Below are 17,891 nucleotides of genomic sequence, written 5' to 3'. Positions count from 1 at the left end.
CTTCAGTGTGATCTCTGCTCTTACCCATAGGAGAATGGAGGAGGGTACAGTCAGTACCAACACTTCCTGCTATTCTCGTGCACGCATGGTATTAACTACCACTTGCAATTTATTCAGTGACTTATATATTCCTACATTTCTGCATTTTACTGTTATCGGTGCTTTCTATTCCCTATTCACTTTTATTTTTTTTTTAAGCCTGAACACCAGTCCTTCTCCTCACAGGAAATACTTCACTGTTATATGAAAAGCAATTTACTCAGAAGAGGAAACAAGGATCTATTAAAAAAAAAAAAAAAGTCTTCAAAGTCCAAGTTTTCTTTGTTTCCTTCACCTCATCTTGCCTTCTGCAAGGAGGGAGGTATGGAGAGACAGGTTTCTGAACCACCAGGCAGTCAGAAGAGGTTTAACTCAACACTACAGCCTCCCATACAAAACTCTGAAAGATACTCTTTCCCTAAAGAGAAAAGCAGGACACTTAGGAATACAGCTTTCCAATGGATGGACAGGGTAGTCCTACGCAGTTCATATTCTGGTTAAAAAGCAAACTGCTAGGTCAGAAAACAGCATGCACATTCTTAAACTAAAACACGAGTTGTCATAGTGACTCATAACAAAGCTCTATAACCATCTTCCTTGTCTGTACAGGCAGTAACTGCTAGAAAGCAAAGATCACAGTGTAAAACCATGGATATTAGGACTTCAGAGCAAGAACCTTGATTAAGTTTTGGTCTTTGCAGGCTGGGTACTGTGGTGTTTATGGATGACTACGGCAACTTCACCATGCAAAAGGGAGCTATCATCCCAAGAGACTCATGTACCATGCTGGACGGTCTCATGAGTAGGTTCACAGCTGGGGTTGAGGAAGCAACCAGCACCATCCTTGCCTGCCCGCAGCTCACCAACATCTGCTGCTACAAAGGGAAGAAGAAACTGCAAGGAAAATCACCAGAGCGTGGTACCCAGTATAGTCAACATGTCCTTTCATATAAGAAAGCTGAGAGCCCAAGACCAAAATCAAATACACCCATCCACAGAAAGACAGAAAAACATCCAACCCCAAAGTGTGCCATAATATTCACCTGATGTTTCCTCATTTTCCAAGCCCTGAACTTCAAGGACCTCCCAAGTGTTGTGCTGAAACACACCAATAACTCACGTTGTATCTTTCTGCATAAATGAACTGGCAGTTACTTAGATACCCTTATAGCAGAGACCTGAGCATACTGTACACACAGTCCTGCTTAACGTGTAAAATCCTTTCACTGATAGTCTTTAGCTCCTCTTTGTTCTCCAGACACAAAGAACTGCCTGGATATGCACACTGCTTTTTGAGTAGCAGAAGGAAACAACAGGTACTTCAGTGGATAGTGCAGCTTCCCCTGTAATATTTTTTAAGATTGCAGCCGTTTGGCATATTCCAGAGCAAAAGGGTGAACACTGCCCAGGATGGGCTGCTGCTATAGGGTTCAAACCTGCAGTGCTGCAAACAAACACACAAACAACAAAACCAACAACCCTTACATCTCCAGGTCCTGTTTTTTTCATCAGTTTCATGTCACAGGGCTGAATGACCAAGTCTCTGATATGCACTTCAATAAATAAGCTTGATAATCCCAACACAGTAACGAATACTGGGGCTTCTAATTACCCCTGCCTCTTCTACCACCCTTCAAATGCTGCTGACCTCCCAGAAGTTGGACATGCATTACGGCAATCACCTGGTAAGAAACAGAGAGGGGAACATAGGGGGGGATGAAATAAACACTTACCAAGCACAATGACCACAGTCTTCAGGAGGCTCATCATCGTGTCCCGATTCCTGCGGGGTCCAGAACTGTGTCTGGACATTCTCATAGTCCTTTGGCGGACATACCCAAAGATATGAGCGTATAGGACCACCATGACCACGAAAGTGACCAGGTTGAAAATAGCCCAGAAGACCAGGTAGGAGTCACTATAGAGCGGTGCCATGTTGGAGCAGTGAGTGATATCACAAATACAGTTCCATCCGACACTTGGTATGGCGCCCATTACGATGGCCATAGTCCAGATAACAACAATTACCACCACCACTCGCCGGTTGCTCATCCGAGTATGTAGCTGCATGCGAAAGACTGTAATGTGCCGCTCGATAGCGATGGCCAACAGATTGGCTACAGAGGCCGTCAGGCTAGTGTCAATGAGACCCTGACGGAGAAGCCAGGTGCTTACAGTCAATCTTCTAGTGTTGGGTCCTGTGTTAAACATTAAGTAAAAGTAGGCCAGCCCTGCAAAAAAGTCCGCAGCAGCTAAGTTGGCCATTAAGTAATAAATAGGAAAGTGGAATCGGCGGTTGACATAAATAGCCACCATAACCAAGAGGTTGGCCAGCATGATGAAGATGCAGACGGTAATCCCCAAGCCCATTACGAGCTTGCTGACAGTGTTCCATTCAGTGGCTAGATATTTTCCACTCCGGTTATAAAAGAAGGCAATGGTTTCATTGTAGTAGCACTGTGGTTCACTCATGGCTGTGGACTGAAAGAAGAGGGGGAGGGGAGGGGGAAGAGAAAGAAAAAGAACGACATCAGAACTAAAAACATATGATTGCCTGCACAGACAAGGCATGCACAGAGAGCTGGGAGAGGCACTGGAGGCAGGAAGGGAACACGCTTCAGAACAAATTTATTTTTTCAGAACAAATAGCATTCCACAACTCACAAACAATTGCTCTGAGGAGTCCAGTAACTGCAACCAGATTAGAAACCACCAGAAATACTTCCATCTGCTCTGGGAACTAGCATGACTTCTGACATCGTTGTAAATTACATAGTAAATATTAAGAGCTTCTGGCCAAGCAGACCTGCTGAAAAAACTCACTCATGGAGAAGGGCATGCAATTCATAATTAAAAAAGTTAACTCTGTTATACAATGCCTTATTTATGTTATCAATGCATAAAAACATTGTCTGTCTGTAGCTGTGTTAAAAGACAAGCTCCTCAAAAAGCACGAAAAATTATTGCTGTTCTCAGGAGGTTTTCATTCATTTAGGTCTCTGTCAGGGACATTTCTTGTTTTGCTGTCTTAAAAATGGGGAAGAACAACCCTAAATTAAAATCATCAATGTGTACTAACAATGTAAATTCCCTGGGCCAGTGGTCCTATCTGTCCATAAAGCATGAAGTGCTTTTATAAGTGATAAAGGAAGCCACTGTATTTCTATGAGCATTCTCCTTTTACTATCAACCATGTTGCTGAACTGGGTTATAAATGCGCTGTGCCTTTAAATATAACTCACCTAAACTTGCTTATTTCAGTTAGAAAAGGAAAGAGCGAACCAAGGAAAGAAAAAAAAGCAATATTTGTCTTAACACGTGTTAAAAGCAGCAAACTTTATTTCTTGCATTAAATATTGTTATGGCTATGTCAAGAAATACATGATTAATTTTCCTGCCAGAGTACCCAGCTGAGCACAGCTATAGGTGCAGCAAGCAAGCCCTGTACCCCACCAGAATGTAACAGCTTTGTGTAAAAACACTGGCCAACAAGAAAATGCTTAATAAGTTTCCTTCCTAAGTTATAATCAATTACTGAAGGTGTAATTCCCAAAAGGCAAGCCTCAGAAAAAGAAACTCTTTTGAGTAGCATACTGGTTCCTTGTTTAGCATGGCTTATCATAAAGGACTTAAAAAAAATAATAATAAAAAGAAAACCAACAAGAAGTTCATGTCAGAAAAGTCTCTGTTTGAAGAGGCTCAGGAGACCTGTCTCTAGTTTTATGGCTGTGAAACTCTAATGACTGATTTTTTTATTACTTTTTTTTTTTTTTTTTTTCCTTACACACAGAAAGAGAAGCAGTTTTAGCAAGAAAGCAGGTAATAATCTGGAATGAGGAACAGATCAACAATATTAAAAGATAAGAATTTCTTCCCATTTAAACATGCAAACCAAAAAAACAACATGTTTTGGACAGCTCCAGCCATTCTCAGGAAATGCTACAGCTAACATAACCTTCACTTTGAAACCAAAAATGTACACAACTAGGAAACAGAAATAGTAATTGGACACAAGTTAAAATAGTATCTGATAAAGATTGCCTTAGAATTACTACTCAGAGCTATTTGTTTGTTTTAATTTGCATGTCTTTGTCGTCACAACTAGCCTAGTTCCAATAAAGCAATGTGCAAAACTTCCCACCTGTATCCCAAATCTGCCACATGATAGCTAGATTTGTGTTAAAGAAAAAAGATAAAAGGTTTTTCTAAAAATTATTTTACCTCTAACCTAAACATTTATCAGAAACATTTGCAGACCCAGGATAATAAAAAGCCAGAGTAAATACTATTTCTCAGCATACTTACTATAAAACTTTTATTGTTCCTCTAGGATACATCAACTCTAGGTTAGAAACCTTTCAGTCTTAATTATTTAAGAATTTAAAGAAGTTCTCATGTACGATCTTTCCACTGCCCAGAAAAACTGATTTACAAGGGATACTTAACAAAGGGAGACCTAGCTACAAGGCATCTGGCTTTAATTCTTTGCTTAAATATTGTGTGGTAATAACAGGTCAACTATAAGAAGCCTTGAGGGAGGGAGGAAGTCGTAGGAATGAATTAGCGGACCTTATAAAAGCTTGCCAACATCTGCATTAATTATGTGAACGCCCTGTTTTTTGCCCTCTATATCTGGACACAGCCTCAGTTACACAGGAATTCAAGACTCCAAAATCTGGTTTGTGATCCTGAATAAATTCTATCTTTTCCCATGTATTCACTGATCTAAATGTTCCTTGTAGATGACTGCTGCCCATACTTAACAACTTTTGCTCCCCTGTTGTTCCTGCAGTGAGACACAAACTACACATGGCAGAACATATATTTTAATTTCAGAAATAGAAAATGTGGTAGATGTTGCTTTCCTTTTTCCCTTGTGTTGACTTTGTTTTGCATTCGGGGTTAGAACGTGAAATATTCCTCTCATTTAGTAATATTCTCCCCATGCTCCTCATACGAAACCTGAGACAAGGTAGGATAACACAAGGCTCATTGTAATATGCACAAAGTGCATTGCATTTGTCTCATTCACAAAGTGACAAGCCAGGGCTGAATGTGTGCAACACACATAAGAATATGCTAAGTGCTACAGAGCCAGACTTGTTAAGTTTGAAAACAGGGCAGCACCTGAATAATCCCAGATGAACAGAATGAGGCTTACTAGTTTCTTTTCTTTTGAATACAGAACAAAAGACTCCGGTCATGTAAAGGATTTTGAGAGAAGTTTTGTGCTCAGGGCATGCTAATCCAAAACCTGGAATCCTCCTTTAACAGCAATCTTTTCATTCCTAGGGGAATGAAGAGTTTTCCAGGGCCTCGGTCATGCAGGTGTTTGCTCTTGAGAGTTAAATTGGGAACTGATTCGTGTTCACCACTGGAGTTTTCAGACACCACAATAAATGGGCCCATTAGTGACAGTAATAAGGAACAGGTCACTAACAAAAGTTCAAATAGGGGACTTCCAGATGATGGACTTTCTCGGATGCCAGCAGATATCCACGGGAAGATTTTGACCTCATGGGTCACGAACATACAGAGATCCCAAGGCACCACATTTACCCATGACACTTTTGTCTGGCTGCAAAGGCTTTAGCAAGAGGGAAATAAAATGTACCTCCGAGAACTGAAAGTGTTAACATACCATAATGACACACACAAGTAGGCAGACCCAGCCCCTCTCCTGCCCCTGCAGGAAAAGGGGCAGGGAAGTTTATATTTTAATTTCCTGAAGTTTCACTCAGTGTGTTTCATTGCATGGGTGAGCCAGATGTGCAGTGCCCTGAGATTTACCTCATCCATTTTGTGTATCTCAACAGAAGTTTAAAACAAACTGAGCCACAAATTACCCATGCTAACTAAATCTCCAGAACACGTCTGCACAGAAAAAAAACATCTGAATTACAAACCAACAAGACAGATAAAGGAAAATGGAATAATAGCAGGTTGAAATCAAAGCCTCCTCTAACCATGTGAGGTTGATTTAATATCCAAGCCAAAGAACACGAAAATCCTGAGTATATGGGGTTGAAATCCTCAAAAACTTGAGACATAGGCACAACCCCAACCCAGTGCACACAGACTGGGAAATGCGGCACCAGGACTTCATAAAGAAAACTCACTCTGGTTTTACAGCCAACACCTTTTCATCCTGCAGTGAGAATGGCACCTTGGCATTGGCCTCTCCAGCCACGCTCTGCTACACGTGTCCCCTCAGCTCCTCTTCCGTGGTGGTATAGGACCATGCCACTGGGGTGGCAATGGGGAGGCTGGGACGAAGAGCAACTTTCTCTCCAGTGATTAGTGCTTGATTCATCCTGCTGCTGCCCTAGCCCCTCCAGCATGGCTGAAAGAGTGGGGTGAGGAATTGGGCCAAGGCATGGAGAGGTCTTGCCCATGGGGTTATTCTTGGGTGAGCTGCTCATTACTGCCTTCTCCTCTTAGGAAAAGGACTGGAGATGAGAAGGCAGTGGGTGCCTGGAGCAGTAAGGTAAGAGGGGAGCTCAGGATCCTACCACCTCAGTGCATGAATGGCAAATGATCAGTATATAAACCCCACTGCAATCTGAGAATTTGCAGAATTCCTTAGTTCACCTAGCCTCCCACCTCCCCCCAAAAAACACATCAAAAGACCCCCCACCAAGACATGTGTGCATTTATTCCTTGCTGGGAGAAATAGAGATGAACAGTCTTAGCATACTAAGGTCTGACTTTTACAGAACCTTTAAAACTTGGAAGCCACAAAAATGTTTCCATATCCAAGAAAACGTTTTAAAAGTATTTTAACCCTAGGCCCTCCAAACACAGTCTGTTTCTCTCCTTTTCTCCTTTACTGAATTAACCTTGACATGCTGCTGTTTTCTTACCCAGAACACGAAGGGGAGATGAAAATCCATTTATTTGGCAAGGAAGCCTGGGAAAGATGACAACTCTGCATGCAACAAAATGCCAAGTAGAAGCCAGAGACCTCAAATTTACAGAAGTCATTCAACTTGCATGCAGTCTCCTTGAAGTTTGCGAGACTCAGAGGAGACTCATCCTATACAGGATGAGATTTTAATTCTTAGGTAGCTACCCTTGGATCCCAAAAATAATATTTATCATTCTCAGTGCTATCCGGAAGTCCAGAAAATATTTCAGAGGAAAGTCAGAATTGGAAACAGTAGGTTAGGACTCCAAAACTGCAGTAGGTGGCTTACAGCTCTACATTTAGTACAGCAGTGAATGGAAAAGCAATAGCACTGCTTTGAATTTAGCTAAGTACTCTGAAATTTACCAACATACCAGGAAGGCTAGAGCTGAAAAACTTGGGGAAACTGCCAATTTCAAAATCCTCAAAAAGGGTATCAATTAAGAATATCTTTAAAATAAGCATAAGAGAGTAAGTATAGGAATAATTGATTCAATATGTAAATAATTTCTCAAGCCACAATTGCAAACTCATGGTCTTTATAGAAGTAAAGTTGTAACAGATGAGAAAAAAAAAATCTAATTTGCAACCAAAAAATCTCCACTATCTAATGAAAAGCAAAAACTATTGTTCAGACTATGGGATGCAAAGGAAATAAGAGGTTCAAAAACAAAGGGGAAAGGATGGTGTGTTTTACTGTAAAAATAGAAGTTGATAGGTGTCATTTACCCGAAATGTTAAGTCCAAAATCAAGAAAGTGTTCAGACAAGGGTGCTGATTCATCAAGTCTTGTATCTACTATACCTTATGCAATTATTTAGGCCTGTAAAACAAAAGTATAAAATGCTATCACCAAGATCCAACAGCTTTTCACATACCCTTTGCAGAACTGCATCTTCCAGAACTGTCCAAAGTAACTGTTTGACAGATTTAAATAAAAACATGCATGTTAGATTTAGTAAGCCATCTCAATTTCACTAGAATAATTTTTCAGTTTTCACAGCTGAAAAGAGGGGAGAAATTAATCCCTTTGCAAGGGGATTCCTTTAATTCAGCTATGACAAGATAAAGAAAAGAATTACTTATTATAGACCTTGTGGCAACATCTTAAGAATGCTTTTGTAGTAGACTATGTTGCTGAGTTTCAGACCTAACAAATGTCCAAGCTAGCAAAAATCAAACTGAGAAGCCCTTAGTTATCCAAGAGTTTATACTTAAAAAGAGTAACCTAACACATCTAGACCCTCAGGGTACCAAAGAGACCCAACCACCAGCAACACTGGAAAAAGAAGCAGTTTGACTGCTGGAAGGTATAATTCACAAGTGACACAGATCCTGTTGGAAGCTATGATTACAACCTCCACAGATTGACTATAAAACCAAAGAGGGTGTTGACCTTCCTTAGTGCTTATTCACTGTCCATTACTACAAAAGCAAGTTCAAAAATAGCTTCCATGGGCTAAAAAAACAGAACGGGCAAGAGCAGGAAGTCCAGCAAAGGATAAAAATGCTTTTCTTCTGGAACATAAATAGTAGGTCTCAAATACCTAGATGCAACCCTACAACTTTTCAGGATAGATAAATCAGGGATCATGCAACGCACAGACTGAATTCTCACTGGTGAAGAGCAGTAATGGTCAGGAGCACACCAAGCTGGTCCAGCAGGTCTCCAGGTAGCTAACTGTCTGGTTCCACACTCTTGCATTTTCTACTGCTACAGGAAAGAAGCATGCACATGCAAACAAAATATCTTTCACTGCAGAATTCTGCCTAAGGAGATTTAGAAAATCAAAAGGTAGGAGGACTGTAAAAAAATACCCAGTGGAAGACAGACTGAAGACATCCATACAACAGCCTACCAAATAATTCAGACTTTTTTTATTTTTTTTTTTATCATTGCTTCTTTTCCACAGCCCCTTCACTTTCAAATGAGCTGCATCCCTCACAAGTTCTACCTGCATGTTCTGATTAACATTTTCCAATACAGTAGGAAACAAAGACCACCTGGATCAAGGTATAATTTCACGTTGTCATATTCCCCCTTCCACTGCAAGGCTGGCTTTAGCTCTTTGATTACCCAAGACTTGTTCTGATACCAGTCAACTTCTTTGCTGCCCCAACACTGCCTTCCAAACTCCTCTCAAAAGAGCCACCACTGCAACGTCTAAGTATTGCAAAAATGTATTAATTCACTTTGCAACTATGAGAGGCATGACTGGGCATATCTTCTGGGTTGCTGAGACTGAATATCCCATACAGACTACATAATGGGTTTTTGCAAAACTCTTTGAGCTTCATTTTCTTCTGGAGGAGCTTTCATGACAAGCTGGGCTCCCAGCTGCCTCTTCCTCCTTGCAGAGGGATCTCAGACAAGGCCTGGTATAGGCTCAACACCTCCTGGCACTATAAGAAATGCAAGAAGTTGTTTATATTCCATCAGGTTACCAGAATATGCTGCCTCTCACACCTTCAAAAAATGTCTTTGTCATGGTACAGACCTAGCTTCTTCAATAAGCCACCTGGCTCACTCCCCATAGGCCTGCCTGCCCTACCCTCCTGGCCTTACCCTTGCCCTCCACCTGAACACCGTGGCAGGTATCCAACCTGCTCTCATGTTCCTGCAGGCTGCTCTGCAGGTTGAGTGCAGCTCAGGACAGCCCTACCCAGCCCTGGGAAGAGCTTTTTTGAGGGTGATACTGCACACAGTCCCCTCTTTGTGTTGCTTTACAAGCCTTCACACTGGAAGAAACCAGGGGTGCCAAAAAAAAAAAAAAAAGAAAAAAAAAAAGAACATAACAACAAACAACCATTGACAAAAAAACAACAAACATCAGAACAAAAGAAAACATAAAACAAACAAACAAACAAAAAACACAACCAACCAACCAAAACAAGCCTCCACAAAACCCACACCTCAAAACTCCCAAGTGCGTTTCCATGCATAAAGAAATGCAACAAGCATCCTTCAGGCCCAGTTTGTTGCTCTGTGAGCCAAGCTGGGGATTAGTTCTTGGCTCCAGCAGCTGAAAGACTGGTCTTTTATGCTGAAAAAATGCTGCAGGCTATTGGGGCTACTTCCATTTCCAGGGCACACCTTTCATCACTCCTCACAGAGCAAACCAGCAAAGCAAGCACTTGGGAGAGTTGAGCCTTCAAGCAAATGCCTATTCAAAATTATGTTAATGAGCAGAGCACATTTAATGGTGGGCTGGAAACTAAGATTTCAAAATGGAAAGAAGGCTGACCTGTGTTTACCACTGCAAATACATCTTTTTCTTGAAATATACGTCAGATAGTTTTGGTTTTGTTTGATTTGATGCACTCTTTTGTGAAATGTATTAACAGAATACAGAAAAATCTTTCTCTCTAAGGGTTCTGACAACAACGATAGGGTTCCTTGTCATTAGGTTGTCTGTACAGTACTAAACAGCTGCTTATAAGGCAATGCCAGTCAGTTTTGAACAAATAGAAAGTATATTTTGAACACCTGATAATTTCATCTATTATCATTAAAAAAAAAAAAAAAAGGCACACTGGTAGTTTAGTTTCCACTGTGGTGTCTGTACCTGGGTAGTTACACCCCTAATCACAAACCGCTTTTTTTTTTTTTTTTTTTCCCCTCATTTACTTTATCACCCCAAGAGGTCAGTTTTAATACAGAGGGTACTCTGTTTACTCACTTAGAAAGGAAGAAAAATTCAGTGCCTTTGCCAGCTACAGAAGTTTGAGCAGCAAATCCAAGATGTAAAATGTTGGGTTTTACTGGGGAAAGGGGTTCTCCAGCATCATTGAAAAGAGGGAAAAGATACCAAACACAACCATTCTGTGCCAAGGATAGATAGCTTAAATCTCTCCCACTCTAATTTGAACAAAGGGAAGGGAAAATAAAGAAGTATTCAATGGCACTAAGTGGAAGAAGTGGTTTTTGGCTCTGGTAACCACACAGCCATGAAAGGCCACTATAGTGGGAAATGCTCCGGTTTTCTCTCTGGAACCGCTGCAAGGCGGTTATTTAAATGTATTCATTTACTTCTAGTATTTGGCTGGTAGGATCCACTGCTGGCAAAAGCAAAGAGAGAATGATGAATTTTTGTTGTTTTCTTGTTTTAAACATTTCTGAAGCACTGTTGGAAGTCCCTAGCTCATTAAGCAAGTAGAGCTCACACAATTTCTTCTTCAAAGCTTTTACAGAAGAGTTCATCTCATGCCATTCACAAGAAGAGAAGATACTAATCACTCCATAGAGTAAATTGCTCTGTTTAGATCACTACTTATTACGCTTCCTCTTTGCTAAAAAGAAAGCCCTCTGGGATGCTAAATGTTTCCTACAGACTGCTTTAACTTTCTACTTTACTGCATTATCAGACTAATCAGGTTTCTGTTATCTTTTTGCTGAAACATGAAGTTGTCACATCTGCCAAAAAACATAGAGAACCTTAAAAATAATGAAAAAAGTTTTGTTATTTTGTTGTTTCTCTCTCTTTAGGAACAGTATGGCTTGTCTAATTTGAAATGAATAGATTCAGCCTTACAATAAAACCCCATAGCTAAAAAATTCAAGGCATGTTCTGGCAACTTTTCTTTTAATTGACTTCTTTGGTACATTGGGAGTGTTGTCACTGAACCACTTCCTATTCCAGATTCCAGCTATGGATAATCAAATGACCCTGAAACTTTACTTATCCTTCACATTTAAACTTCACTGAGATGCCTTAAGTCTATTCCCCAGTCGTCATCTGTGGTAACAGGATGCTGGAGGGGCAAAGAAGGTTGGAGCAGAGCTTTTCAGAGATCAGCATGTAGGGAGGATATCAAGAGACACTACTGTGGAAAACAGCTTTGCTTCAGTAGAAACTTGTAGAGATGCATCTGAACCTTTTCCTATGTTGACACACTACCAATACTTAAAGAAGTAATAGCAATGCCACACCTTGTACCAAGAAGCTACTTTCAGAAATCTTTTTGTTACCTGACTCAGAAAATGAATCTCAGGAAAAATACCAATCACAATTAAATTAGCAGAAAATTCCCCAGTGTGGTGCCACCACAAGCATCTGTAGGATCAAACCTAAGCAAGGACTGGACTTCAGGCTGCGAAAATGTACTGCTGAGGTCTCTGCTTGTCCCTATGCAGTTAAAGGGCTGATGACAGACAGAATAATATTTGTTACTGAGATCTATATACATACACACATATAAATGCACAGGTATATAAAATAGATAATACTTATTTCTAATACTACACTGACCAAATGAAAGGAAAACAACTGTCCTGATAATGCTTAAAAAAAAAATAAAAAAAAAATAGTGAAACTTTTTTTTTTAATGTGATGTCATCTAGCTCATGCAGAAAGCATGCAAAACTACTTCCAAGGCTTTTTTAAATATCCTTTAAACATTAGTCTCAAAATGTCTTCTGCAGCACACTGTGGTATCTGCTCAGTTTTAAAGGCAAAATAATGTGCTGTAGAAAAGAACTGTATTGTAATTAATACATTTTTCTAAACTATAACCAACATTCATTGTAATGTGAACACAAATGCTAAAGGCAAGCCCCTTCCCTGTGAAACTGCTGTACTGCAGTACTTGCACTTAGTGATCATCCTCTTTAGATACATTTCACTGCCTCCTTTTCTGTTAAAGAGACGTTCCTTACCATCAGAAAGACAAATTCCAGGCTGGTTCTTTGGAGCCATGACTCCCCTACATAACACTGAAGCCCTGTATCAACCATAGCATCCAGGATGGTTTACTGAAATCTGTGGGGAATTCATGCATGCACAAAAGCCTGCCCATGTGGATATCATCTGTGAAATAGGAGTCTGTTTTTACGACATGAGGTTGAGAGAATGATATTTTGCAACCCACACTGAGATATCAGTCTTTTCTTTGTTTTCTGTTGCCATTTCTTTTCTGTTCCCAAATCAAACCTAATGGAAGCACAGCCTCTGAAGCCCAGACAGGGAGGAAGAGCCATCTGTGTTACCAGTCAATGACTGATATCATCTGCTTTTCTCTAGTCTTTGGTCTAGTGATCCAAGTCCCATGCAAGATTTACTCAGCAGAAACTCCTTGCAAACTATGAGAAAGGGTGCATTTATTGTAAATACAACAGAACAGTGACCATGCGTATTAGAAAGCCATTTTCACATCAGGTCCTTTACAAGTGGTATCTTTTCTCCCACTCATTCTTGCACCACAGCTGACCGTATTTTTCCTTCAAGAAAACATTTATCCTGAACAGTTATCCCTAAACAGTTACACACATTTCTCATACACAAAGAAGCCTTTCTTCAAAGCAGGAACCCACAGAGACAGTGGTGCAAGTGTCTTTCAGAGCACCAAGGAGATGGCCTGGGGAAGCTTTTCTCCAGAAAGGGAGAAGAGTCCATCAGCAGCCTTGCACCCCAGGACACAGGCAAACATAATCTCTGCTAGGTGTCCTGACCTGCTGTGAAGGCACAAAATCTACCTCCATTTGAAACCAGGAGGAAAAGGAGCACAAAGAAGTTTCCTGCAAACAGATTTTGGGTTCTGCTCTGTGCTCTTTGGTAAGAGCTGCAGTTCTCCTGAGCCAAACGATTTTTGGCAAAGAGAAACAAACAAACAAACAAACAAACACAACAAAAAAGACAAAACAAAGCAAACAAATGAAAAAACCTTCAGATCTCCAATTTTCTGGCAGTGTCATCTACCTTAATCAACGGTAGTACAATGTTCATTAATGTACATACCCTTAAAAGCTTTAACTTGTAACAGACTCTTGGGTCTCAGTGAAGTCAACGGGATTTTGAAAATACTTTCCGAGATGAAATCTTGACTGGTACTAACATCTCCTTTTCTGTTTGTAATATTTACTTCCCCAGCAGGCACAAGTACTTGGCGTTCAGTACATGGAGCAGAAGAAATCGCTTAGGTATTTATAAATATTGAGGCTTAAACACACACTTTGATTCATGAAAGGAAGGTTAGTGTGTTAGTAATTGTAAGTATATGATTAATTTTATTGCTGCTTTTGGCTTAAAACCTTAGCTTTCCTGATATGAGCACTGAACCTGAAATTTTCTGTAGCACTATTCCAACTGAACCCCAACACGACCTTCTTCTTTGTATTCATTATGCACAGTAAAATCAAACCATACTGCAGGGACCACCTACGTAGAAACAATAAAGATCATAATATGCTATATATTTTCTTCTACAAATAGTATTATAACACAGCAATGTAATGCCTCAAAGTATAACAACATTCTTAGCAAATGATGAGTGTTTTCAATACAGTGTTTCAGGGAAAATTCCCTCGATGACTCAGAATTGAGACTGGAAAAAACCTAGGATTTGATGAAGAAATAAAGAAGTTCAGTCAGTTCAGATGTAAGAGTTTCACTGCGATCTCCTCACCTCAATCACTTCAGGTTGCGACATCATGGAGGACGGCACCAAGTCGGTGGGGATATCCATTTTAGCTCAAAATGTCCCTGTTGTCCTTGCACCCCTCCTCTGCACCCGTGAACTTTTGGTAGGAATACGGAGATGCTTCCTCAGATCCTAGTCATGCTGGCATTTGTTCCTGGCAGGAAGGAAAAAAACGTTGAGAATAACAAGAAAACTGGGTGTGCAGTCAACACATGAGCCCCTCAGCTGCTGCAAAACTAGCCTGGCAGTTTGCACCACCCAACCCGCTTACAATGGACTTGCAGGAGAAGTTTCAAAGGGCACCGTGTAATGTGGTACAGAACAGCAAAACTATTCACTCAGCCACACAAAATGGAATTCACAGAAACTGAATACTGCAAGAAGGCCATGCAGACATTTCCAAATAAAGATGGTCACTTGCAGAGTGCTAGAATTGTGTTAACATTTTTTTCCCCAGTGAAAGAAACAACAGAGAAACCTCACAGAAGAGTATGCATACAACTACTTGCTGGAATTTAGGATACATTTATTTTTTCAACTGGTGTTGTTTTACATTTTAGTGAGCACACTACTTTTCTTCTCTGTTAACAAAAATAACATGGAGATTGTAATGAATTTACGTTATCCTATATGTGCTTTAACCTTTTTTTTTTTTTTTTTTTTTCCAGATGCATACAGTAGGTGAACATACTGAACTGCTGATCAGATGATACAACAAAATGGAGCTATTTCTCTAACTATCATGATTATCAAGATTTGACCACCTTCAGCATATGCTTCTATTCTCATGTGCAAAGAAAAGCAAACAAATGGGTAGAAAACTGTAAACAGCCAAGAAATCAAGTCCGTTTAAAAATTCCAGACTGATGCCACTAGAGTTATTAATTTATTTTCCACAATCAGGCCAGACATATATAACATGTCCCACAAAATAGCTACCACAGAAGGGATTTTGGACAAAATCCTATTGCTCACAGTATCTACCACTTCCTACTCTATAAGTCACGGTGGAAAACCTCTCCCACAAATTGTATTCAGCATCCAACAAATACACTAGAAATGATCCCTTACCTAACCAGTATTTCTCAAACAGAGACCATGGTGCAAGCACACAGACAACACTACCACCGCTCCCAGCCTTCGGTTCCCTTTTTCAAAGCCAGCCCTTACTTACCCAGCCAAGAAAGGATAGCTAAGTTGCACTCCACATGGTTTTCTGAGTCATTTTTTTTCTTTTTGTGTGTCTCTGTCTGTGTGTGTGTTCTGTTCGTTTAAACTCAGCCTTCGCACACCACTGTGGAAATTATTCCTCCTTCTTATGAAGCATCATCTTTAAATGCCAGCTCCACATTTCAGCACACCCCAGCCTGCCTTACGTCACGTGTAGCTGACTGGCTCATCTTCCAAGCTCTAGGATCATTTTTTCCATCTTTATATAGCTTTCCAGTGACCCCTATTCTTTCCTATTAATTTCTTGCTAGTAACCTTTCATTCTTTCCACTCCTTGCTCCAAAGTTTTACTACTATGCTCATGTAGAGGACAGAAAATGGAGAGTTAGCATTCCTCCAAGAAAACATTCATTGGAAATCAAAGAGCCAAGCTGCAGATCCTTCAGGCTTCCTATTTCCCTTTCAAAACAAACTTCAGTCTATTTTCTGAAATTCACTAATTTTTCCACTGTGCATGACAGATGAAAGAAACATTAACATACTGTCAACTTGAAACTACTGCTTTCCTGATTCAGAGAAGATTTGCTATTTGACCAAGACTATGACTTTCAGTAAAATTCCATCAAGAGCCTCAAGATCCTCAACTGGCAGATATTTTCATTGTCTTGTGAGCTGTCACAAATGTAACTTAAATAACATCTTACCAGACCTTAGTTTCTGTCATTCTCCAAACATGCTGAAGTACAGCAACAACACTGAACCTACCTTACAGCAGCTCATTGTTAGTTTCTGTTGAAATTTATTCTACTCTCTTACTCCTGAAATGTTGCTGCTGTTGCATAGTGAAGAGAAGAAATATATTACAGATGAAGCAGACTTTAGGGAGGACTATTTTAGACCAAAACTAGATGTATGCTCAGAATCCTGTTTGCCACATATAGAAAAGAGAAAATTATGATTTATTTATTTATTTATTTTTTTACTAGAGATCATTACACACCAGAAGAGAAAAACTGACAAAAGAAAAAAAAAAAGTCGTGAATCTTTTCACCCTTTTTCTAGCTCTATGTACTTCTGGTAGTACACCAAGGACAGAATAAGCCTAATCTTGTAGCAGGCAATGAGTACTTTAACACAGATGAGACAATATTTCTGTAGTTATTTTTCACCATCTCTCCAATAAACAGAACCAACAGGATTGGTAAATAAAACACCTAGGCATATGAACATTTATTCTTTCCCCTTCTGCACCTCCCCACATTTTCATTGCTTGTGCTGCACCAATCCCTCAATCTGTGCAGGGAGAAGGAGGGTGCTTCTGTATACACCTTGCATGGCAAAAGGTGTCTCCAACTGGTGCAATAAAAATAAATTTTAAAAAAGCAGGATGCAAAAGACTTAAAAAAAACAACCACCATAGGATTCACCCATGATATCTTGGATGCCATACATGCCACTAAAGCACTACCCTGCTGCTTCTCTGGCTGAAATTCCAGGACTAAGGCACCTGAGGCTCTGCCCACCGAACAGAAGTCATGCATGGGTAGGAATACATGGGTAGGAGTGCACAGATGGAAAGGGACAGGGATGCACAAGATGGGGCCACTGCTGTTTTTGTGCCGTATCAGAGCTATTCAACATCCTGAGCACAACCCGAGTGGTGATGACGATTTTCTGCCAAATGGTTACGCTCCAAAAATCAGCCGAGCTGTAAGAGAGTTGGGCTGTACAAAAGGGCTCTCCCCCCTGCTCCCACCCCACCCTGTCTCCTTCAGCAGTAACAAAATGCCGAGGGGATAGAGCTTTCAGTGAGGTGCAAAAACAGGCTGCCTTCTTTCAGGCAAACAAAGGTGGCACCTAACTCAATACCCGTGTGAGTTCAGGGTGGAGCCTTGAGGTTTTCAAGAACTACAAATAAAAGCAATAGGATCTCATAATGAATTTCACTATGGGGCATTACGGCAGAAAATGTAATCTCTATTAAACAGGAAGCCTGCTACACAAAAGCACAGGAGTGGCCCCTTATGATATTTGATGACCTAATGCCTACAATATACTGAATAAAAGTCTCCAAATCTGCAAACAGATTCCCACATATCACTCCCAAACACAGTAATTGCAGGTGCCACATGTGAACACCACTCCATGGAGTCTTCTCTTGGTATAAGTTGCATCCCTACCGAGTCCATCTACAGAACTACCAAAAGAAACATGGGAAAAGACATTGGATCCATATTTAAAATCAGTAAAATGAAGATTATAGACTTTCTTTTTCCTCTGAAAAAATGATTCATCTTCAGAAAATGAAACTTCACCATAAACGACAACACTTGGAAAGTCATTTATGGTAACACACTGT

General features: G+C 40.2%; 1 protein-coding gene across 1 annotated transcript in view; it reads right to left on the bottom strand.

The window, feature by feature from the left end:
* The window catches only part of LPAR1 (lysophosphatidic acid receptor 1), a 67,452-nt gene that overhangs the window by 29,791 nt on the left and 19,770 nt on the right, over positions 1-17,891 (bottom strand). Inside the window, exons 2-3 of the mRNA XM_082783377.1 lie at positions 14,348-14,516; positions 1,773-2,520 (exon numbers count right to left, since the gene is read on the bottom strand). Coding sequence (XP_082639503.1) covers positions 1,773-2,520; positions 14,348-14,407 — 808 coding nt within the window. The 5' untranslated portion in view covers positions 14,408-14,516. The remainder of the gene's footprint in view (positions 1-1,772; positions 2,521-14,347; positions 14,517-17,891) is intronic.

Source organism: Aythya marila (genome assembly GCF_965140915.1).
Source record: "Aythya marila genome assembly, chromosome: Z".
In the NCBI taxonomy this organism is placed as follows: Eukaryota; Metazoa; Chordata; class Aves; order Anseriformes; family Anatidae; genus Aythya; species Aythya marila.
Note: the sequence above shows the minus strand (reverse complement) of the source record. Positions and strands in the feature narration are given on the sequence as shown.